General features: G+C 48.7%; 1 protein-coding gene across 3 annotated transcripts in view; it reads left to right on the plus strand.

Moving 5' to 3' along the window:
• Nucleotides 1-19403, plus strand: part of GRHL1 (grainyhead like transcription factor 1) — a 52784-nt gene extending 33381 nt beyond the window's left edge. The window contains exons 9-16 of one of the 3 annotated variants that reach the window (XM_032866830.1): nt 582-740; nt 8151-8238; nt 9532-9671; nt 11574-11611; nt 13761-13852; nt 14402-14487; nt 17434-17498; nt 18671-18785. In XM_032866830.1, the coding sequence (XP_032722721.1) occupies nt 582-740; nt 8151-8238; nt 9532-9671; nt 11574-11611; nt 13761-13852; nt 14402-14487; nt 17434-17498; nt 18671-18785 (783 nt within the window). Of the gene's footprint in view, nt 1-581; nt 741-8150; nt 8239-9531; nt 9672-11573; nt 11612-13760; nt 13853-14401; nt 14488-17433; nt 17499-18670 lie in introns of all 3 variants that reach the window. The other 2 variants (XM_032866829.1, XM_032866828.1) reach the window with 2 other exon arrangements.
• The last annotated feature ends 3817 nt before the right edge of the window (nt 19404-23220 follow it).

Here is a 23220-nt window from a genome sequence, read left to right on the forward strand (position 1 = left end):
GAGAGGTTAAAATCCATAACCACAAAAAAGGGGGAAATGAAACATGCTTTTTGCCGTACTAAGATTCACCTGCGTTTCTCGTAACAACCTCCAGTGCCACTTTAATAATGTGACTCACCGATTTCATAAATTCTGGAATATTGGGACATGCATCAGGCACTGCTGTTATCCTAAGAGGTAGTGTAGACAGAAATGCAGGCAGAGTCCCAGAGTTTGTACCAAGCTGGAAAATATCTCTAGATCTCTGTGCTGTTGATAGCATTGGTAAAAATGACATCAAGGAAGACAAGCAGATTCTTCCACAGTCTGATGCTAAGTAAATATTTTGGAAGGGAAGATGGACAGTGGTTCAAAGCTGCTGTCTGTTTTTTTCCCTTCAAATAAAGTCTGCCATTCCTATGTCCAGAAGTAGTTTTAAAATAATCCCTTTATTTAAAAAAAAAAAGTTTCCTTTAAGTGAGAAGCTGAGTTCTCCTTTAGAACATATTTGAGAAATTTCAGTAATGTTGATATTTTTACGAGTTGTACTAAGGTTGACTGTTGGTGCCTATTGCTTATGGTACCTTCTTTTCCCTTTGCAGGTTTTCATCTCTGTGAACTGCTTAAGCACAGATTTCTCTTCTCAGAAAGGTGTGAAGGGGTTGCCTCTTAATATTCAAATTGACACCTATAGTTATAACAACCGTAGCAACAAGCCTGTGCATCGGGCATACTGCCAGATCAAAGTCTTCTGTGACAAGGTAAGACTGTCAGATTGGGGAGGGACAGTGAGAGTAAAGCATGTGACAGCCATACTCTTCCTCACGGAGAATAACCAGGGTCTTTGCACTATTTCAGTTTGGTATAAATGTATTAATAATAATATGAGAGCACGTACTGTGCTCAGTCCTCGGCATCCCCTCAGCTCCCTGGGACTTGTGGGCTGCAGTGTTGGAGCTCTGGGGCCTTGTGTCTGAGGGCTCCGTGTGGATGGCTGTGAAGGGCTGTCCTTTAACCAGCTTCCCGCCCTTCGACGAGTCGTCAGCCAGCTCACTAAGCAGAAGGTGAGACTCAGAGTCTCCTCTAGGGTGGCAGGTAGGCAAGAGCAGAAAGCATAAGCCTAATGAGTTCAACATCATTTCTTTTATCTGGGGAGGAAACAGTCACTTTGGCCAGGTGCAGCGCCAGGGGCCCAGCTGGGTGAACTCCGGAGAGAGCGGGTAGCCCCCGGTGTCTTGAAGGCTGGAGACTGTGTTCTCCTCAGGAACTCGGCAGCGGCCCTGGAGAAGCGATTGCTCCACTGACCTAAGATTGAAGGCGACTTTGACCTTCCCCACTCAGGAAATGTTGGACCATATTTTTTGCCAGTCTTTTCTTTTTGTCCTGTTCGACGACAGCAGCAGCAACAACCCTCTCTGTTATTGAGATTTTTAGAAGGTACTAGAAAACTGAAAGTGTATTTGCTGTCAGAGGTCTGCTGTCCTGATTTTTACACTGGGGACCAGAACACAGCATGTGGCCTCATTGGAGCAGCCTGAGTTCAGAGAACTTTCTCAAACACCCAAATTCAGTAACATGTATTGAGTACCATGTGCCTGGTTATGTGCTAGGCTGTATTATTTTTCTATTGTTGCTATTAACAAATTACCATAAACTAAGTGGCTCAAACAACACCCTTTTATTACTTCATGGTTCTATAGCTCAGAAGTCTGAGGTCTCGCTGGCCTAAAATCTTGCTGCTAGAAGGCCACATCTCTTTCTGGCGTCTCTGGGGGAGAATCTGTTTATCTGCTTTTCTGCCTCCTCGGGGCACTGACATTCTTTGGCTTATGGCCTCTTCCACCTTCAAAGCCAGGAGCCTCACATCACATCCCTCAGACAGTGCTGCCAGTGCCACGTGTCCTCGTCTGGCTCTTTGGCTTTTAGGGACCCTTCCATTATCCTGGGCTCACACACATGATCTCGGACACTTGTCCTATCGGAATGCCAGCTGATTAGCAACATTAGGTCTCGTTTGCTGTGTTAGCTCACGTCATCCCAGGTTTTGAGGATTTGGGTACAGACATCTCCCAGCGGCTGTTACTTCCCACATCCTCTGCGTTTTTACAAATGCCAAGTCACATCAGGCGTACAACAGGCATTTTGGATCCTGAGCCAGAGTTCTCTCCTTCACACCACATTCCTCTTATTAGCCAGAAGAAAACCTAGAGAGGTGTCCAAAGTCATAAAATCTATAAGCCCCAATTTTTTATTACTTGACTTAGTAGACACAAGATCATTCTAATTGTTAGCCCAGTGCTTACTGTGTTTCTGATGTATCTCTCCTGGGGCTGTAACCGTCTGTGCGCTGATCCTGGTGCATGGACCCACTCAGAATCTCGGCTGTGTCGAATGATGTCAGTACGCGTTAGCATGAACTGGAGTTTTCGGCATCAGATGGCAAAAGCTGTACAAGCAGTTTTGCAGAGAAGGAACAGTAATGAGTCACAATCTTAAATGAAAAATTTTTTTTAACATTTATTTATTTATTTATTTGACAGACAGAGATCACAAGTAGGCAGAGAAGCAGGCAGAGAGAGAGGAGGAAGCAGGCTCCCTGCTGAGCAGAGAGTCCGATGTGGGGCTCGATCTCAGGACCCTGAGATCATGACCTGAGCCGAAGGCAGAGGCTTTAACCCACTGAGCCACCCAGGCGCCCCATGAAATTCTTTTTAATATTAAGATTTTTTGAGGGAAGCTTCCGTATTGGTAGCTGATTTAGAAAATGAAGCACAGGGAAAGTTTCATGATTGTCTAAAGTTATTTTATTAATCAGTGGTTGTACAGAATCTAGAAACCACTTCTTTTTATTGTGTGAGTGTGCGCTAATGTATACTCTGAAGCAGAAAGCCTTCTCTTCGGAGTTGCAAAACTGAGTGTGGTCTGGGACGACACACGATTTCATCTTCCGGGGGTGCTGCTTGCCTCCTCACCTGTTCGTCCCAATCTCGTGTGAGAGCAGCATGTTAGCCGCGGTCTGGCATAGCGTGTCCACTGTGCAGGCCAGCCACTGTCTTCTCCTTACATGTGTGTAAGCTCTGTACCGCGGTGAGAGGAGGTCACGCAAAGTCGTGGTTAGAAACTAGGCATCTGCACCTGGCCGTGCTTTGTGTGGCCTGTCTAGGTGCCCACACACCCTCAGCCTTCATAGGCTGGGCTTTCTTTGTAAGGCCCCTGAAAATATTGCTGACCTATTCTGCCCTTTTGTGGAAGCAGAGATCTGCTCAGGGGTGAAAACTGTTGGTCAGCTTTCCCCGTGGCGCCCTGACAGCACACAGCGGTGGCGTGAGCGCTAACCAGTCGAGAGGTGCCTAGGGGGGCGTGGGGGGTGAACTTACACACAGTTTCCATCCTGACGTTTTAATCTCAGAACTATTAGGGGTTGATATCAAACCCGGTATGGGAAGAAAATATTATGTATCGCTGTGTGTAATTAACTGTCAAAGTCCTTGAATCTTTCAGCCGCATGAAACTCCCGCACGACCTCACACCCGCTCCTCATTCTCGTGCATCTTGTTGTAGCTTCTCTCGTCCCTTACAGTTGGGATTGCTTCTGCTCTTCTGGGTTGTCTGGTGCTACCTCCTCTCTGCAGACTATCCCACCTCCCTCCTTGATGCTCTCCTTCCTGAGCTAGGACTCGCGTGTTGTTTGGTGCCTGTCCATTCATTTTCCTCTGCTCGTTCTTAAAACTCTCACATCTTATCAGTCTGATCCACATCCACAGTAGGAAACCAGAAATAAGACATCTCTTGGTATCCTTCAGAGGCACTTACATGGTTTTTCTTTCCTGAGAAGGTTTTTTTTTAGTACGTTATTACGAACTGCTCAACGGGTTTGGTAAATGGAACTTTCTCCTATGGCAGACGCAGCAGCAATTTAACATGTTTTCGAGAAAACGAGAACAGGAGTTGGATCTCCGACCAGTGGAAATTTGGCAGCTTCTCTTTCTATGAGCGTGTGTGTGTGTGTGTGTGTGCGTGTGTGTGTGTATATATATTTGGGGTTCATCCTTAGAGACATGTCATTGGCCTTTATTTCCCATAGATTGTTTTCTTCAGCAGAGTCATACTCACTGTGGCTGTAATTAGGATCAGAGAGATTAACTTTCAGTCACCACCTGCTGTGACGGCCCAAGAACAGCCTCTTTAGTTGTGGAGACAGAGAGTGAAGTAGCACAAGTTTAAATGGCTCTCTGTAATGTCACAGGACTTTAACATTTCTTGCAGAGTCTACTGCTGATGAATGCTTTTAGCTTTTATATGTCTGGAAAGGATTTTACCTCTGATTTTGAAAAATCTTTTTGCTGGGTATAAAATTCTGGTTGACGCTTTTTCCTTCGATGCTTGAAAGACATGACTCTGCTGTTGTCAGCCTTACATTTATTTTTTTGTTTATAGAAAGAGTGCCTGAGTGGGGGAAGGGGCAGAGAGAGGGAGAGAGAGAATCTCAAGCAGATTCCCCTCTGAGCGGGGCGCCTGCTGTGGGGCTTGATCTCATGACCCTGAGGTCATGACCTGAGCTGAAATCAAGAGTTGGCTGGGCCAGCCAGGTGCCCCGCACTTCCATGTCTAATGAAGTATCTGCCATCGTCATTATCTTTGTTCTTCTGTACCTAATGTATCTATTTTTCTCTGACTCTCTTTAGATTTTCTCTTTTTACTGATTTTGAGCAATTTGATATTTCTTGTTACATTGCTTATATTTAGAGTTTGTTGAGCTGCTTAGATCTGTGGGTTTATAGTTTTCATCCTACTGGAACATTTTTCAGGCTTTTTTTTTTTTAAGATTTTATTTATTTATTTGACAGACACAGATCACAAGCAGGCAGAGAGGCAGGCAGAGAGAGAGAGAGAGAGAGAGGAAAGCAGGCTCCCTGCTGAGCAGAGCACCCCGATGTGGGGCTCGATCCCAGGACCCTGAGATCACGACCTGAGCCGAAAGCAGAGGCTTAACCCACTGAGCCCCCCAGGCGCCCCTCAGGCTTTGTTTCTTGAAACACACTCTTTCATCCTCCTCTGGGAATGCCCGTTGTACACGTACACACACGAGCTTGCAGTCCCACAGCTCCCCGGTGCTGTTCAGTCTCTAGGATTGCCTTTTCTCTTCGTGTTTCAGTTTGGATACTTTCTGTTGTTAATGTCTAAAGTTCTTCAGTATTTCCTTTGCCCTGTCTACACTGCCAATGATCCCATGCAGTGTATTTTCCATCTCAGATGTTTTTGTCTCTGGGAGATCGATTTGGATCTGTTTTACATCTTTCTGGTCTCAATATGTGTGTTTTTCACTAACTTTTTGAACACGTGGAATGTAGTTACAACAGCCACGCTGATGTCCTTGCCTGAATTCTGTGTGGTGTCTGGGCTGGTGTCCGTGTTTGACAGCCTCCTCCTAAGTTATGTGCTCCTGCTGCTTTACCTGCCTGGCGTCTCACGGGCTACTAGCCATGTGAGTGCGACGCTGTCTGACACTGGAGGGCTTTGTCATCTTCGGACTCCTCATGAACTCTGTCCTGAGAGCTGGTGGAGTTACCTGGAAACATTTTGATCCTTTCAGGTCTTGCTTTTCCAGTTTTGATAGGGGAGTCTGGAGTGGCTCAGTGTCAGCTGCTCATTCTCTGCAGCTGAGCTCAGGTTTCCTGACTGTCCTACCAACCACCCTGTGGATTTTCAGCTTCTCCAGTCTCACTTGTGGGAAGAGGCACTGTGTTACCTGAGTTTCAGACACTGTTCTCTAGTTTTTTCTGAGGGCTTTTCCCCCAACCTTGGGTACCTTCCTTAAACCTGCTTCTCTCTGAGTACTGGACTGACGACCTGAGGGGACCCTCCGGAGACCTCTGGGGTTTTTTCTCATGTAACTCCCCATTGCTACTTTGTCCTGCTTCCTTGATCTCTCTCTGGATTTTCAACTCTCTCTCTTGACCCAGGGAACCTGGATGGAGCAGACCTCTGGATGTCCCTCCCTATGCCACAGCCTGGGGACTGGGAAGGCAGTTAGCCCCTGGAGGGCTCATCTTGTTTGTTTCTTTTCTCTCACAGATCCCTGTTCTTTGTTGCTTGGTGGCTCTGGCCTTAACAATCCGTGTTTTGTGCATCTTTTTTGTTTGTTTGTTTAGGTTGTTTCAGGGTGGGGGTAAGTCTGTCTGTGATAGTCCCATCTTGAGTGGAAGCACAAGTCCCTTATTCTTTATAGATGGAGCCAATAAATACGGAGGGAAATGTCTTTAAAAAAAAAAAACAAAAACAAAAGATTTTATTTATTTATTTGACCGGGGGGCGGGGGGGGGAAGATCACAAGTAGGCAGAGAGACAGGCAGAGAGAGGGAGAAGCAGGCTCCCTGCTGAGCAGAGAGCCCGATGAGGGGCTCGATCCCAGGACCCTGAGATCATGACCTGAGCTGAAAGGCAGAGGCTTAACCCACTGAGCCACCCAGGCGCCCCATGAAATGTCTTATTTTTTAAAACTACTTTTTGGAGAGTGTAATTTATCATCAGAGTGAAGCTATTGTTAGACTCTTGGAAAGAACTGAGAGAGACACAGACCAACTGTATGGTAACAGGTAGGAGGTCGGGGATATTGACCTGTTTTTCTGTGTCAGGGAGGTGGGGTTTGTGTCAGCATTGCGTAGGGATTTTTATTGTGTGTTTACTGGTATGTGAGTGTCTTAACACCTTCTGGAAGGGGCAGAAGGTGGTTTGTATTCTGTTTGGTAAAATGTGGTTTCATTATATAATAGTGTCAGGGTCTGTGGGATGATTTTCATTGACTATCTTTGCTACCAGGGAGTTTATTTGCAGAAAAATAAGCTTCTTGTGGAGATTTCACTGGGTGACTTTGTGAAGAAAACTGTACCACCCAGAAATAAATGCTAACAGGTGAAGCAAAATGATTAATTAATAGTTAGGTTTTTACTATACTTGTTTAATTTTAGGTCATGTTTTGTAAATACTACGACACTGCCATTCTCTGTACAGTTGATGTATATTGTGTATATGTCCTCTCTATTGGATCGGGAGTACACTTTTTCTCTTTTATGTGATTATGCAGATTTCTACTTAAATCTTCGCTTTTGGGAGTTTTAGTTGGTCGTATCTGTCGCTTGCTTGATGCCAAGTCCTTGGAGAGAATCCCATTTCCAATGATAACATTGCCCACCTGGGAAAGCACAGTCACAGCAGGGCCAGCTTGTCTATCAGACAATGGCAGTAGTCACTTGGGTTTTTGAAGGCCGCGTAGTACATGAGCAGATATCTTCAGCTTTTCATTTAGCCTGGCCGCATCCATTGTTGAGGGGAATTGTGCTGTATTTGTTTTTTAAGTAAATGGTATTTCCCCATGATTTCACATAGTTAAACAGTTTTAAGAACGGGCCTTCTAGGGGCACCTGGGTGGCTCAATCAGCTGAACACTGGACTCCTGATTTGGGCTCAGGGCATGATCTCAGGGTTGTGAGATTGAGCCCCGTGTCTGGCTGCACCCTGGGCATGGAGCCTGCTTCAGATTCTCTCTCTCCCCCGCTCCCTCTGCTCCTTTTCCTCCTTCTCTTTAAAAAAATGGGGAAAAATAGGCTTTTTAGAGAAAGCTACTATGATAAGCTCCATAAATATAATAATTAATGGAGTTTTTCTCCAGAAAGGAGATATTTTTTTCCCATTCCTCAGAAAAGAATTAAATATTTTTTTTTAAAGATTTTATTTATTTATTTGACAGACAGAGATCACAAGTAGGCAGAGAGGCAGGCAGAGAGAAAGGAGGAAACAGGCTCCCTGCTAAGCAGAGAGCCCAATGTGGGGCTGGATCCCAGGACTCTGGGATCATGACCTGAGCTGAAGGCAGAGGCTTTAACCCACTGAGCCACCCAGGCACCCCAGAATTAAATTTTTTTTTAAAGATTTTATTTATTTATTTATTTGACAGAGATCACAAGTAGACAGAGAGGCAGGCAGAGAGAGAGGGAAGCAGGCTCCCTGCTGAGCAGAGAGCCCGATGTGGGACTCGATCCCAGGACCCTGAGATCATGACCTGAGCCGAAGGCAGGGGCTTAACCCACTGAGCCACCCAGGCGCCCCAGAATTAAATATTTTAAAGAGGATCAATTAAACAGAATCGTGCCTTGTCTTCTCTTGACCTATAGGGAGCTGAAAGGAAAATCAGGGATGAAGAACGAAAACAAAGCAAAAGAAAAGGCAAGTGTACTGACCCCAGCTCCCAGTTGAATGCCTGTAAGTAGAAATGTTTCCGCCATGTGTTTCAGATCTTTTCCATTCAGAATAGTGACTGAATCTGTGTTTACTGTATCAAGCACAAGACACAGTAGTGGCCACTCACTGTCGTGCAGTGGTAGCACAACTTCTTTCCCGGTTACGCCATCAGATGAATGGCTGAGCGAAGTCCTTTCCTAGGGGGAAGGACAGAAAAAGATCCTTGAGTTTTTCCAGAGTTCACATATTTTGGCCCTTAGCTTTAGTTCTGGTTACTGATTCTGGCCCTGAAAGATAACACACCTTCTGTCTGGATAGCTGGTGATAACACCGGGGCTTGTCTAGACTTGTAAGAATCATAATAATGCTCTTGAGAATTCAGGAGGTCTTACTTCTAAATGTAAATGCGTGGTTTTCTAACGTTTCAGAATCTGTAGGGCTCCTGTTTGGACATTTCACCGGGAAAGCTTTCTTTCTTTCCTTATTTATTTATTTATTTATTTATTTATTTGATTAATTCTTTTTTTTTAAATGTGACCAGTATTCATATTCACAAAATCCAGTATCTGTCTGCTCCGGGGCGGGGGTGGGGGGGTGGGGGGGGTGGGGGAGGAGGATGCTCTGTGGCAGGAGCGTTTCCAGCGCGATGCGTGGGCTGCGAGCATCGGGCTCCAAACGGGGCCTCCCTGGGCAGACGTGTGCCCTGCGGCACCGTGCGGTAGGCTCCTGGGCCAGCATCGAAGTGCAGGCTCCCAGCTCACCCGAGGGAGAGCTCCCCTCCGAGGGCTGCAGGGCAGATGGCAGGGGAAGAGGGAGTCCATACCTTAATAAATAAAAAACCTAGTCCGTGACCCTCCTGCTGAGCCTCTCCGAGGGTAAGTTGGGAGGAGAAGTTGGAGCTACAAAGTTATGTTCTCAAGGTGAACAGTGCATTGCTGTCAGAATGTGAACCACTGAGTCAGGGCAGCTCAGATGAATGACTTCTGAATTATGTTTGTATGGTTGTAAGTCTTAGCCTTTCAGACAAAAAGTAAACATGCTTTGCCTCTGTTCCAGATTTCCTGTGTACGTTTAAAAATAGCCTTTTCTCTTCTCATTTTGCTAAGATGTTTGGTTGATTTTAGTACAAATGTAACCAACTTACGTATTCACGTGGGCTGTGCTTTTCCTCTCGGCTCAGGCAACGTGAGCTGTTCCTTCTAGAGCGCTGCCGTTTAAGGCCCTTACATTGGAGGGGAATGCTCTGTGGCCTGCGTCCAGTATGGGTACCAAAGTGGTTGACCAGGCGGTCGTCTTTTTTTTTTTCCCCCCCAGTTTCCGATGTTAAAGTGCCACTGCTTCCCTCTCATAAACGGATGGATATCACAGTTTTCAAGCCCTTCATTGATCTGGACACCCAGCCTGTCCTCTTCATTCCCGACGTGCACTTTGCCAACCTTCAGCGGGGCACTCACGTAGGTAACCAGGATCCCGGGGCGGCCGCGAGAGAAGGTCTTGGGCATTCCTGGTAAACAGAAGCCAGTTTAGAGAGGTTTGACCAGTGTTATTATGGGCCAGCCTTCTGGAATATTTTGTTGGGTGATATGCTGTCCTTACAATAAGGTGGGTGTAAGCCTTGTTGACAGGAATGAAGTACCAAACCTGTGAACCTCACTCTGTTCGTGTCTGTGTGTTTATGTCTTAGTTTATTTTAAAATTGTTAGAATAGGGCGCCTGGGTGGCTCAGTGGGTTAAGCCGCTGCCTTCGGCTCAGGTCATGATCTCAGGGTCCTGGGATCGAGTCCCACATCGGGCTCTCTGCTCAGCAGGGAGCCTGCTTCCCTCTCTCTCTCTCTCTCTGCCTGCCTCTCCATCTACTTGTGATCTCTCTCTGTCAAATAAATAAATAAATTCTTTAAAAAAAAAAAGAAAAAAAAATTGTTAGAATAGTAATAGTTTGGAGTCCGGATCTATGATCTTGTGCATTTAACTTACATGGTTCTGGGCAGGAGGGAACAGCACAGGAAGACTTAGGGTAGGTAGCCCTCATGGCAGAAAGAACATCTGAGGGACGCCTGGGTGGCTCAGTTGGATTAGCCGCTGCCTCTGGCTCAGGTCGTGATCCCACGGTCCTGGGATCGAGTCCCGCGTCAGGCTCCTAGCTCGGCAGGGAGCCTGCTTCTCTCTTTTTGTCTCTGCCTGCCTCTCTCCCTGCTTGTGTGCGCGCTCTCGCACGCTCGCTCTTTTTCTCCCTCTCTCTCTCTCTCTCTGGTAGATAAATAAATTAAAAAATTTTTTTAAAAAGATTTAAAAAGAAAAAACAAAAAAAAAAAAAAGAGCATCTGAAGGCTCTCCTCATTGTTTCAGTTACTGAATCATAGTTGGCACATAGACAGCCGTATCTTGGCAGTTAATATAAAAGTTCACAACTGGCTACGCCCTGCTTCGAGCAGAAGCTTAGTAGAGAGAACAGCTTGGACAGCGTGGGGCCTGCTTTCTCTGCAGAGCTCTAAACAATATGGAGAAGGTGGTCTCCCATGCACTTCGTGCACAGATTTATACGGGTCGATGAGTTTTTAAGTTTTGGGGATTGGGAGGGTATTGCCAATATGTATCTTTCTCTCTCTCTTTTTTTTTTCTTTAAGGTTTATTTATTTGAGAGAGTGAGTGCATCGTGGGGGGAGGGCAGAGGGAGCACAAATCTCAAGCAGGCTCGTCACTAAGCGTGGAGCCCTGCGTAGGCTCCATCCCTGACCACCCACGCCGGCACACCCGCTACTCAGTGCTTGACCATGTTGAGGGTCCTGTCTCCTCTTTGGTGCTCCCCTTTCAGACCCAGGTTGCGTAGGGAGCCTTTTCTCTGAAGGCCATTCTCCACTGCCTCTCGAACTTTCCATGTGCTCAGACGTACCTCAGAGATCACGATCTTAGCTGATGTCAGGAGCCACCCAGATGCCCCAACCATGTATCTAGTTTCTAATGAGAAGCTTTGGGGCAAGCAGGGGTTGACAAACTTTTCCTGTAAAGGCTCAGAGAGCAAATACTGTAGGCTTCTGGAGCCACATGGTGTCTGTTGTGACTCTTCACCTCTGCCACTACAGTGTCAGATGCCCGGGAGTGAGCAGGTCTGTGTGCCAGTAAATTTCTATGAACAGGCATCGGGCCCCACTTGGCTCGCGGGCCCTAGTTGGCCATTCTCTGCTTTAGAGGAGTTCATGCCCAGAAGAATCTGGTTATTGACAAATAAGGCTAAGGGATTTTGGACTAGACTAAATTCAAAATTATTTTCATTTTAGAAATAAGTTACTTATGGTGTGAAATATTTTGAGTATATGCTAGAAAACTTTTTTTTTTTTTTTTTTTTTTTTTGGTCTTAGGTCCTTCCCATTGCCCCAGAAGAACTGGAGGGTGAAGGGTAAGTGTTATGTTTTGTTCTGTTTTAACAAATTCTTTTTATTTTTAAACAATCTCAAACTTACAGAAAAATTACAAGTACAATGCAAAGACCTCATTTTTTCCTGAGCCGTTGGGAGAGTCAGCTGCAGACTCCGTGACCTGTCATTCCTAAACACCTTGTGTATTTTTCCTACAGATGGGGACAGTCTCCCACATAACGGAGCCAGGATAGTAACAAGACGTTCCGTTCAGGTTTTGTCGGTTGTTCCATAATGTCCTTACAGCAGAGGAAGATCTGGCGCAGACTCAGACTGTGTGTGTAGTTGTGTCTTTAATCTCCTTCAGTCCTGAACAGTCTCAGTGTCTCCTTGACTTTCCTGACCTAATACTTTTGCAGTCAAATGCTCTACCACTGAGCTGTACCCCCGACCTAATACTTTTGAAGATTACAAGCCAGTTGCTTTGTAGAAGGTCCTCTAGTTTGGGTCTCTGTTGTTCTGTCATGATTAGACTAGGTAATTATCCGTCTTGGCAGGAATGTCGTAGACAAACGCTGCGCTCCCCGTGTGTCCCGTCAGGTAGCACGGTTTTGGTCCCGCCCCCCGCATAGTGTGGTTCGCTTTACATGATCAAGGTGGTGTCTGCCAGGCTTCGCCGCCGCGAGGGCACCCGTCCTCCTTTTGTAGTTAAGTCTGTAGTGGGGAGGCGTTTTGTCGCTTGGTGAATATTTCATTCCTGAAATTTCATTCCTTTTTTATTATCAGTGTGGACTCCTAGTTTCTGGCTCTATTCAACAAGTTGCAAATCATTTGTCATCTAGTTTGATCAAATTGTCTTAGAAGGTCCGTTGGTCCTTCCAGCTACTCCTGAGCCCCGGCGATGGGGCCCCCCCAGCTCCCTGGGTGCTCCCTCACGCCCACGCCCAGCGTCTTCCAGGCACTGGTGCTTTCCCTTTCCCAGCCTGAGGGTCAGCTTCTTCTCCAGGAAACCCTGTTCCCTTTCGAAGAAGGAAGCTGGCCCTGGGTGTGCTCCTTGCTGTGGAGGTGTCACTACCCCTGACTTGCGGTTACCCTCCGTGGCCCACTCAGGCCCTGACTGCCCACACCGGGACACCCCCTGCTCAGCACTCAACCATGTCCGGTCCCCTCTTTGGGGCTCCCCTTTCAGACCCGTGTTGAGTAGGGAGCGTGTTCTTTGAAGGCCATCCATTTCCTCTCAGACTCCTCGTGTGCTCAGACATACCTCACGTGCTTTCACGGGAGGCCTGGGTGTGTGCTGGAAATGAAGACAGACCGAGTAGCTGAAGGCCCAGCCCCTATTCTTGACGTGATCCTTCCGCTCAAAACCAAGCCCCCTTCCTTCATTTTCATTTTCAGTTATTGTGCTGTTTTCTTGCTCGCCCCCTCACAACGTAGAACTTGAGCCCCAGGACTTAACTTATTTCTTCAAACACACTGGTGTCTATTTCCTCTTTTTATTTGCACTGACACTACTGTATTCCAACCCTTTCGAATTTTCTGCTATGCTCTCCCCAGAGTCCCCTAACGGGTTCTTTTGCTTCTGAGTCCTGGAGTCCCCTCCAGTCTCTGCCACACACTTTGATCACAGCATTCTCATTTCATGAAACTGAAAGATTTCCTAAAGCCTGCACCTTGGGTCTGAAATTTCCGTACGGCCACAATCAAGGTGTTCCCGCTAGCGTCCCGGCTCTCCGTCAGGACCTGCTTCCTACAGAGCCTTCTATTCTAGCCAGCCTGGCTCTGCTGGCTGCGCTCCCCGCCTTTGTTGACATGTTCTCTCCTTTGTTGCCACCTTATATGTGCGTGTGTGTGTGTGTTATCTCCAATCCTACTTCCCCCATAAAATGCTTCCGGAAAAGCAGCTCTCTGTTGCTGAGAAGCACCTTGCTCTAGCGTCCGAGCCGTGCGGAGCGTCCGGCAGCTGACCTGAGTGTATAGTCCCAGCTCTGCCCTTGGACGGCCCGCGCTCGTTCAGTCAGGGTCCCTCCTTGGGCCTCACATTTTCCTCCACGAACTAAGGGAGCTGGACCAGATAAAGAACGAAGGTCATTTTAAATCCGAACTTCAGTGGTGCACCCTAAAACTCTTTTTGTTTCCACGAGTCATAGAAGTTGGAGTCACTAATCACGTCTTTCGGATTGCCTGCAGCTCTCACTTGAAAAGGGCTCCGTATGGATCAGAGGAGGATTTTTCGATCGCCCCTGCTGCTAAGCTGACTCGGCTGGAAGAACCAAAGAGAGGTGCGTCGGCTTGCAGTCCTGGGGGGAGCTGTCAGAGAGAAGGGGATTCTGCATCTGCCAAAAGCACGAAGTGCTCAGGCCAATCTTGTCTAGCTTGACTTTCTTTTTTTTTTTTTTTAAAGATTTTATTTATTTATTTGTCAGAGAGAGAGAGAGGGAGAGAGAGCAAGCACAGGCAGACAGAATGGCAGGCAGAGGGAGAAGCAGGTTCCCTGACGAGCAAGGAGCCCGATGTGGGACTTGATCCCAGGATGCTGGGATCATAACCTGAGCTGAAGGCAGCTGCTTAACCAACTGAGCCACCCAGGCGTCCCTAGCTTGACTTTCTTGAATCAGACCGGCCCTCGGCTTGGAGCTTGGACTTACCCGAGAGTTAAAAGAAGCCGAAAGCTGTGTTCCTCCAGATGGATTGGACATTGGTTCATGTTCACTGTTCTTGCTGTGTCTCTTTTTAGTTTAACCGGTATCTAGGATCTGTTCTGTCATTTTGCTCATACGAATAACTGTGTCCTTTTTCTTTCCCCCTCCTTATTCCTGGCTGGGGATTAGTGCTGCTCTACGTACGCAAGGAGTCAGAGGAAGTCTTTGATGCCCTGATGCTTAAGACTCCATCTCTGAAAGGCTTGATGGAGGCTGTAAGTAGTAGGAACTTGGAAACCCTCCTGCGAAAGTTAAACCTACTGAAGTAGAATCCTGCTGAAACACATTTTATCAGACCACCCAGATTCCTTGTTATTACGGAAATCTCTGAGGCTTGTGCCTGTGTTTCATCCCGTCTCGTGGGGCCCTCAGTCGTCTGCAGGGTCTTCCCCACTGGGCCTCACGCCACCGCACCCAGCATACTAGTTGGTAGAAGTAACTTCTGAGTAACGTCTTGTCAACCAAACTGATGGCTTTCGTGCTGATCTATGAGATTGAGGGGGGGTGGTTGGTGGGGGGAGGTTGGTTTTTTGTTGTTTTTTTTTTAAAGATTCTATTTATTTTAGAGAGAGAAAGCCAGTACAAGTAGAAGGGGCAGAGGGAGAGAGAGAATCTCAAGCAGACTCCCCGCTGAGTGCAGAGCCCGACATGGGGCTCGATTCCAGGACCCTGAGATCATGACCTGAGCCGAAACCAAGAGTTGGATGCTTAACCGACTGAGCCCCCAGGCACCCCTGAAATAGTTTTAATATACTTGGTTAAAGGAAGACTGCCATTTAACAAACCATTTAGAAGCTCACAAAAATTATTTTTAAGCAAATAGAAATCTTTAAAAACTTCCTGCATAAAAACAATGGTTCCTGGGTCTGCCTTTGAAACTCCTGATCCTGGGGAATGACCAAGTTTATATCAAGTCCTTAGCCAAAGCCTATTTGAGAAAATTTAGACATGTAGCCACTGATAACCATAATCCTTCCCACTAAGACCTCGGCACTGAGCAAATTGACCCCAGCCAGCCCTGCTGGGACGTCAGCAAGAGTTGGCGTGAGGAGGAAGCCATTTTAGCTTTGCCCCGGGATACAGTTCAAGGAGTCAACACTGTATCCTGATATTAATCAACTCGCTAGAGATCACAAGCATCTTCAAGCTCAGAGCATGCACACCACTGGAAATGGGTTTCCCCCAGCTCCCCTGACAGCCACGGTGTGCTGAATTCCACTAACGTGTTACTAAGCGCCTGCTTGGCGCCAGGTTCTGTTTTAGCTGCCAGAGTCATGAGAGTAGGTGACACGTTGCCAAATGGAGCTTCAGGTCCAGAGAGGAAGGTGTGGACAAGAAAGTAGGCCAGGAAACTAAGAAGTAATTTTCCAGGCACTGATAAATGCAGTGACAAAAAATAAAGCAGGGCAAGCGAACAGTGGACGGGGAGAGCCATGGTCTCTCGGGGTCCCTGGGCTCATAGGCATCTCTGAGCACATTACTTCCCCCTGATGAAGCCAGTACCACCATCAGCCTCTGCTTTCTGTTGTTTTTCAGCTTTGTGCGATTTTTCCTACATTATTCTTTTTTTTTTAAGATTTTTTTTTATTTATTTAACAGAGATCACAAGTAGACAGAGAGGCAGGTTGGGGGGTGGGCAGGGAGCAGGCTCCCCGCTGAGCAGAGAGCCCAATGTGGGGCTCGATCCCAGGACCCCAGGATCATGACCCGAGCCAAAGGCAGAGGCTTTAACCCACTGAGCCACCCAGGCACCCCTACATTACTCTTTCTTACCTTGTCTTCTGGTAACCTTTCCTTATTTCTCCAGAACCATGCAGACTCTTAATTTGGAGAGAAAGGAAGTGAAAAAGGTTGAGTCTTAACTGTGCAAATACAATGTGCTCGGAGCCCATCAAGAATTCATCAGTGTGTGTCTCTCAGGCCTGGGGTTTCCTACATAATGCTTCATAAGTACGCGAGGAAGTATGGCCCAGTGATACAAAAAAGAAGTGGATGTTTGGGTGATGGGAGCTTAGATTGGGTTTGAACTGGGTGTTCTGTTAGCTTGAAAGCGGTCTGCAGGTTGTCCTTCCGGGGCCCCCTTTCTCAGGGCTGCTTTGAGCTTTGCTCTTCAGATGGTCAATGGTAGCCCCAGTTTGGGGGTGGCCTGCACAATTCCAGAGAAAGATTTGGTGTAGACGGAGTCAGCTTATCCTTGGATTAATTCATCCTCTCTCCTTAAAGACAGCCTCTGTGCTCCGACAGGAAACCCGCACACTTGACACTACCCTGATTACACTGCTCGGTTGGCACCTTACAGATCATGGAAGTGGGTGGAAGGCCTGAGGCTCTGGAGGGCCCAAGGGCCACACCCCAGCGGCCACGGCCACATTGACCTCCTGGTTAACCATGGAGCCTCGTGGGCTTTGCGAGAATCTATGCTGCTCTCGGAGAGGCTCTCGGTAGAACAGGCAGAGGCGCAGTCGTGGTTTGTAATCAGGGACCTTGACGTGTCTCCTAGGCTCTGGGACATTCAGGCGTTGTTTTCCTTCCCGTGATTCTGATTCTGAAGTGAACCCCTGCTCTGTGCTGGACACGCGGAGTCCTTGCCATGGCCCCGCGCTGCAGGGAATCAGAGCTTCTGTCTCCTGAGCTGGGGAGGCGGAGGGCCAGAGCCGAGTCAAGGCCGCTGGGTCGGACCCCAGAGCAGGGCCTTCGTGGGCTTGAGCAGAGCGTGCGCGGTGGTGTGACCCGCAGAGCGGGACCCCGACTGAAAGCCGTGGGGCTTAGGTCATCAGGTTGGGGCCCCGTGGCTGCGTCAGGGTCACAGGAGCACCGCGGACTGGAGCTGTGGGTCCCTGGGGTGCACAGCGGCACTGAGCAGCTGTGCACTTCCTTCTGGAAACCTAATAGTGCTCTAGAGCGTAGTCACGTTCCAGAAAGAGGACCACATAACCCACAGAGAGCCATCAGTACACTAGGGGGAGATGACAGGCCAGTGACCACCGCTTCCTCCAAAGGCAGGTAACCCCCCTCCCCACGGTCTGCAGGCATTTTCTGTACAGCTGTGCACGTGCATTTTTGAAAGACAGAAAACTGAGTGACTGTCCCACAGTATTTATAGTTTGTGTTTTAGAGCCTCGAGATCAGCATTTTGTAATTATTTTTCTTTGTTCTTTTAGATCTCAGACAAATATGATGTGCCCCATGATAAGATTGGGAAGATATTCAAGAAATGTAAAAAAGGGTAAGTGTTACCTGGCATCCCTAGTACTTCTAAATAATGTTAATATTCTGTAACATTAGTGTAATTCACATGCATTTGTGCCCAGTCTAGAAAAAGTTACAGGAATGTGAAATACAGGGATATATTTTTCTTAAAATATCCACATTAAATTGATCTGCCTTTCTAAGACATCTTTGTGGACTTTTTTTTTTTTCCAAGTAAAATTTTTATTTGCTCTTCTCCCACGCTTGGTACCAGTGAAGCAGCTCCACATCCCAGAGCACGTTACGAGATTGAGTCAGGGTAAGAGCAGACATGGCCCCGTTCATTTTGCCCCCGGCATGAGTCAGGCACTGGACCAGGCACTTGGCGTAGTACTTGACTTTCACGTTACCCTCTGAGCCGGGCTGGGCATTCATTAGATCATAGACCTGGCGGCTGAGACAGAGAGCCTGCGATGCCCAAGCTTAGGTAGCAGGTTAGTGCCAAGGCCATTGGTTCAGGTTCAGTCTTTGCTCCCTCTACTGTGTTCTCCTGCCCTGGACCGTGTTTTCAATCATAAAACATTGCTCCCTGGTCCCGAAATTAATATTTTTAGTTCCACTTAAGTGACTCTGCTACTTGATATGGGTAAGCAGAGTATGACATAAGAATCATTTGGCTTCATTCTAAAGCAAATCATGATTGGAATTTTGTGGATGAGCCTAGTGGGAAATGTCAGACTTCCTAGTAGTTCAGTTAAATGTTGAGGATAACTTGCCAGGGAAGTTAACTGGTCAGGCAGCTGTGGCTTCAGATCCCATAGGTTAATTTGACTAATATGCTTTCTAAAGCTGGATCAGTGAGGTGCTGCTTCTGCAGACTTATTCTAGCATTATAAGAGCTCCTGTCTATCGAGGGAGTCCTACATGCTGAAGTAATAGCAGGAGATAAGCTAGTACGCTTTGTTTCACCCTGGGCCGGATGCTATTCGGAGAGCTTTACTGGGGTCCCTCATGTAGTCCTCGAACAGCCTTACAAGACAGGCCCTGACACTACCTCCACTTCATAGGTGAGGGGATCGAGGCTGCGAGAGGTTTTGTAAATAACGTACCTCCCGTGTCGCAGCTGGGATGGGGCGCGCTGCCCGTGAGACTGGGCCTGCCTTCCAAAGGGGCAGGAATGAGGAGACCTGTCTTGCTTCTCCTCTTCAGGATTCTGGTGAACATGGATGACAACATCGTGAAGCATTACTCCAATGAGGACACCTTCCAGCTGCAGATCGAAGAAGCCGGGGGGTCGTACAGGCTCACCCTCACTGAGATCTAAGGGCACGCTGGCCCACCTCTCCCAGCGAGTTCAAGGAAGGTTACGTGGGCCTCACTGTTTGGCCCGCCGCAGGTACCCCGCGGGTAAGGGTGGAGGTCACCCGAAGGGACTCCTTGCGAATAGGAGATGGCGCTACATTTGGCTTGTAGATCGCATTCAACATACCGCCTTGGCATTTCCAGACGACAGAAATCCATACGCCATTATGTTTGAATTTTCGGATATCAGTATTCTGATATCGGTACTTAGGATTAAAAGTGAAAACTGTGTTCTAAGGTTTAATAGACTCTCTGGGAACCTTTGGAATATCTGTTCCATTATTTATAAAACTATTGGGCTATCTACCTTGTCTCTTCAATGTTAGTGGGCCTGCTCACTAGTGCAAGCCAGAAAAGGCAATGGGCTTGGGTTTAAGGATTTTGTGCCCTTGCCTGCTCAGCATAGCTCTGACTGCCTCAGGGTGGTGGCAGTGGCATCCGAAGAGGCGAAGACACGCCCTTTCTCCCTCAGCCTCTTGTCCTCCAGAAAACGTTTACTCAGATAGGGCATGTTACTGAATCTTCCTTTGCAACTTTCTTGAATGTGTCAACTGCCTTTCTTAACGAAGGAATGGGTCACCGTGTGAATCAGTTAAGCTAACGCCGCATTGTATATAAGTGCAATACGTTTTTGAAGGCCTGTGTCTGTAAATGTGTACATACGTGTCTTATACAAATAGATAATATATAACCGTGGTGTCTGTACATAGAGTGAAGAGATGCAACAAGGTCTATCTTGAAGACTTTGCCTAAATGAAAGGTTAAGTTATTTTCGGTCGTGTATACCAAGCAGATCGAGTACTGAGCTTAGCGGAACTTACTGAAATGTTCTGGCGTGTTTTCCCAGACAGTGATCATCCCAGAGCATAGCAAAACCTTCGCAAACGGCAGGGATTCTCTTTGCTCTTGAGAGGGTTGTTACTTGGATCTCTGCACTGTTGTAGCCCATGAAGCGTAGGGGAAACACTACTGCAGCTCCGCTCCGTTGCGCAGGCTCATAGCAATCGTGGGTACCTGCGGGAGTGGACACGCAGTCCTTCCAAAACGGGTGGCATTGTCGGGTACTAGGTGATGCAACCGGCCATGGAGTCCTTCCTCGTCTTCCTCTTGCAAGAAGTGATTTCTGTGTTACCGTGTTCCAGAGCCTTCAAGCTTTGATCGTCTTGTACGCTAACAATTCTAGGAAGCGTTAATGAGTTTATGAGACCATGTGACTGTGGCAGGGGAGCATTTTTTGTAAACATGTTTAAATATATCAAGTACTAAAAAGTGTAATTTTATAACAAAATCACAGGGATCTCGGTTCAGGGAGCTAGAATAGGTCATTTGTATAAGTAGGATTGATGGTTACATTTTTTCATTAAAATATTCTAATGAAGTATGTGAACTAAATTGCTGGTTTTCTAAGATAAGATATCATGGGACACGGGTCATAACTATTTTATATTTTGTTTTATGAAATAAATTTTTGTCTCGCTTGTTTTTAATTGTATCATTGAAGATGTATTTTAAACCAAAGGGATTAAATTTTATATGTCTGTTTCGTAATATGTCATTTCCTGTTACTCCGTTTGATTTTATCCTTTCATTAGTCACTAATGCAGAATGTGAGATCTTAAACTAGTAGAGCCAAAAAGAATCTCCTTAGTATTTTCTCATGTCTCAAACGGATAGTCCTGTCTTTTCCTTCATCTTAATTTCTCCTTATGGGTGTCTGAAATGGCCCAAGTAACTCTTAAATAAGGGAGCCCTGAATAATTTTTCAGCTTGTTACAAAAATTTAACCACTAAAGCTGAAGGTGTACACTTTCAGACCCTAAAATCTTAAGGGTTCTTAGTTTTTAAAAGCTTAACAGAAAAATGTTTGGTTTAACAGTCTACCAAGAATGTTTCAGTTCATTAGACTTTCTAAATCAAACAGCTGTTGTAGCTTTTCCAGGTAATCCAAGTCCTAAAGACGACCACACTGATAGAAATTTCTAATGAATACGTGGTCAGATTAATGGAGTGAAGTCCTGCTAGATTTCGTGTGACATCTGTTCATTTTCTGCTCTAAGGCTCGGGCCACAGGTCAAGAATCTAGGGACAGACTCCGCTCCTGGTCGCTCAGCGGGGCCAGGGCCCAGCTCAGAGTCTTTGCTGGACGCCACGTTCACCGAGGCTCCAAGTTGCGCCTCGGGTTTCCCTTGTCCCCCAGCGCCTGCGTTCAGCCGCGTCGCTCCCTCCTTTGGCAGCAGAAGGAGTCCGGGTGAGGCCTGGGCCAGCAGGCCGCCGGCGGGCTTCGCCTCCTGAGTGAAGGGAGGGTGCGCTCAGGGAGGCCGGTGTCGGGAGGCGGCGAGCCTGGGGCGGGGAGGAGGCCCAGGAGGTGGCGGAGGCGAGCCTGCACCCCGCTGGGACCCGGCACCGGGCGCGGTTTCTAGGCTCCGCTTTGGAGCGCAGCGGCCAGCGGCGTTGTGCAGCGTTAGCCACGGCGGCATCAGCCCGCAGCGGGCGGTCCCCACATGGTCCCCAACGTGTGGCGGCGGCGGCGGCTGAGCCAGACCCCGCGCCGCCCCGAGCCCCAGGGCCCCAACTTCCGCCCGCGCGTGCAGCCCGAGCTGCTTGCGCCGCCCTCGCCCCCTTCACACCTGGAGCCAAATTTCGTCTTCGTCGTCCTATAAATGTGATGCAGGCGAAACACGCAAACCGTAAGCCATTAGCATGAACACTGAGCCCCGGGAGGTTTCTCCCCAAGCGCGCTGCCCGAACACGCGCAGGAGGGACGCGCCCGCGGGTTCCTCGCGGCACACCCGGGCGCACCGCCCGCCGCACGGACCCGCTGCTCCCTTGCCCGCGCTGCTCCCTTCTCCACCCCACAGACGTGCTCTTCCGATGCCCCCGCTGCGGTCGCGCCCCGTACCCCCTGGAAGCCGAGCCCACCGGCGGGCCTCCGGGCCGGGCTTTGCGGCGGAGCTGGGCTGCAGGAGACGGGCTGACGGGCCTGTCTCCGCACACTTGACCGGGAAACCCCAGGGCCGGTTCTTGCCAGAGCAGCAGGAGCCGCCGAATCACGGATGCCGCCGGCCAAGAGCGGGGAGACACTGCCTGGTGGCCCGCGGCGAAACCGGTCCGTTCCACCCCCTGAGCAGGAGCGTCGGAGTCCCCGCGGCTTCCTGCTTCCCTGTGTGCCACTTGGTCGGAGTGAAGCCGAGCAGAGCTCCCCGGCCCGGCGGCCCTACTTCCGTCCTTGAAGGAAACAATCGGGCCTCGGCCCGCTTTCCCGCTCCTTGCACGCTGCGTTCTGCGCAACCCGCCGTCCGTCCCGCCCAGCCTGCTCGTCTAACCCCTCTCAGACACTTGACAAAAGTCCTCCAGTCTTCACAGGCTCTCATGCAAGGGGGATATAGCGCCACATCACAGACCACACTCTGGGTCAGGAAATGACACTGCTAGGCAGGGACAGACACCTGCCACTTTGATAACATTCGAGCCGAAAAGCGGCACCGCTGCATCCTGGAGCTCGATGTCATCAGCAACCTCATTTCTTTCCTTCTTTGGGGACTCATCCTTGTTAGTCTCCGGATGGCTGCCAGCCCTTCCTCAGACTCTGTGTCTCCTGGTCCAAGTCCAAAAGGGGGAGAGTCTAGGCTCCGGACTCCGGGCGGAAGTCCCGCGCTTGCCTCGGATCAGATCGCCCCGCTTGCAGGCGCACTGGGGAACCCCCCCGGCCCGGCCTGGAAGCCTCCCCCGCTCCAACACAGCTGCCTAAGTAGAAATCAGGCCTTTGGGGGAACTGAGACGGGGCAGCAGGGGGAGGGGGGTGAAAGGAGGCAGAGAAGGAGCGGGACTGTTTACCAGGCAGCGCACCTCTGGTTCTCCGACTTACGGGTGCCCCTTCTCTGACCCCCCTCTTGCTCCCGAAGTGTCACTGTCCCCAGGGGCCGGTCTGTGATTTCTCCTCCGTCCTCGAGCCTAGGCCCTTGAGCAGCAGCAACTCCAGGATTCCTTCCTCCAGCCTAGAGCTCTCCCTTCAGCTCGAGATCAGCCACCTCCTGGGTGTTCGCCACCAGGCTCGGCAGCTGGGACGAAACTCTTCCTTCTCAATCACGAGCCTCCTCCTGGGGCTTCCGCTGCGGTGACCACCCAGCCAGAAACCGGTGGGCACGTTTGCGCCATCTCTCTCATGCCCAACCTCCAGTCAGACCTGCAGGCCTGGCGTATCTTCTCCAGTCCTCTCATGCTCGTGTCTCCGTGTTGCAACAGCTTCCAGTCCAGCCTGTAGTTCACCAGCCTCGAGGCCCTTTTGGCTCTCAGGCTCTCTTGGGTGTGGTCAGATCCTGTCAGGATAAACCACAAATGGCTCAATCCCGACTGCCCTGTCCGTAGCGCCCCAGTCCCGAGAGCTATCCTCGAGCTCC

Source organism: Lontra canadensis, unplaced genomic scaffold (genome assembly GCF_010015895.1).
Source record: "Lontra canadensis isolate GAN:19392208 unplaced genomic scaffold, GSC_riverotter_1.0 scaffold32, whole genome shotgun sequence".
Classification (NCBI taxonomy): domain Eukaryota; kingdom Metazoa; phylum Chordata; class Mammalia; order Carnivora; family Mustelidae; genus Lontra; species Lontra canadensis.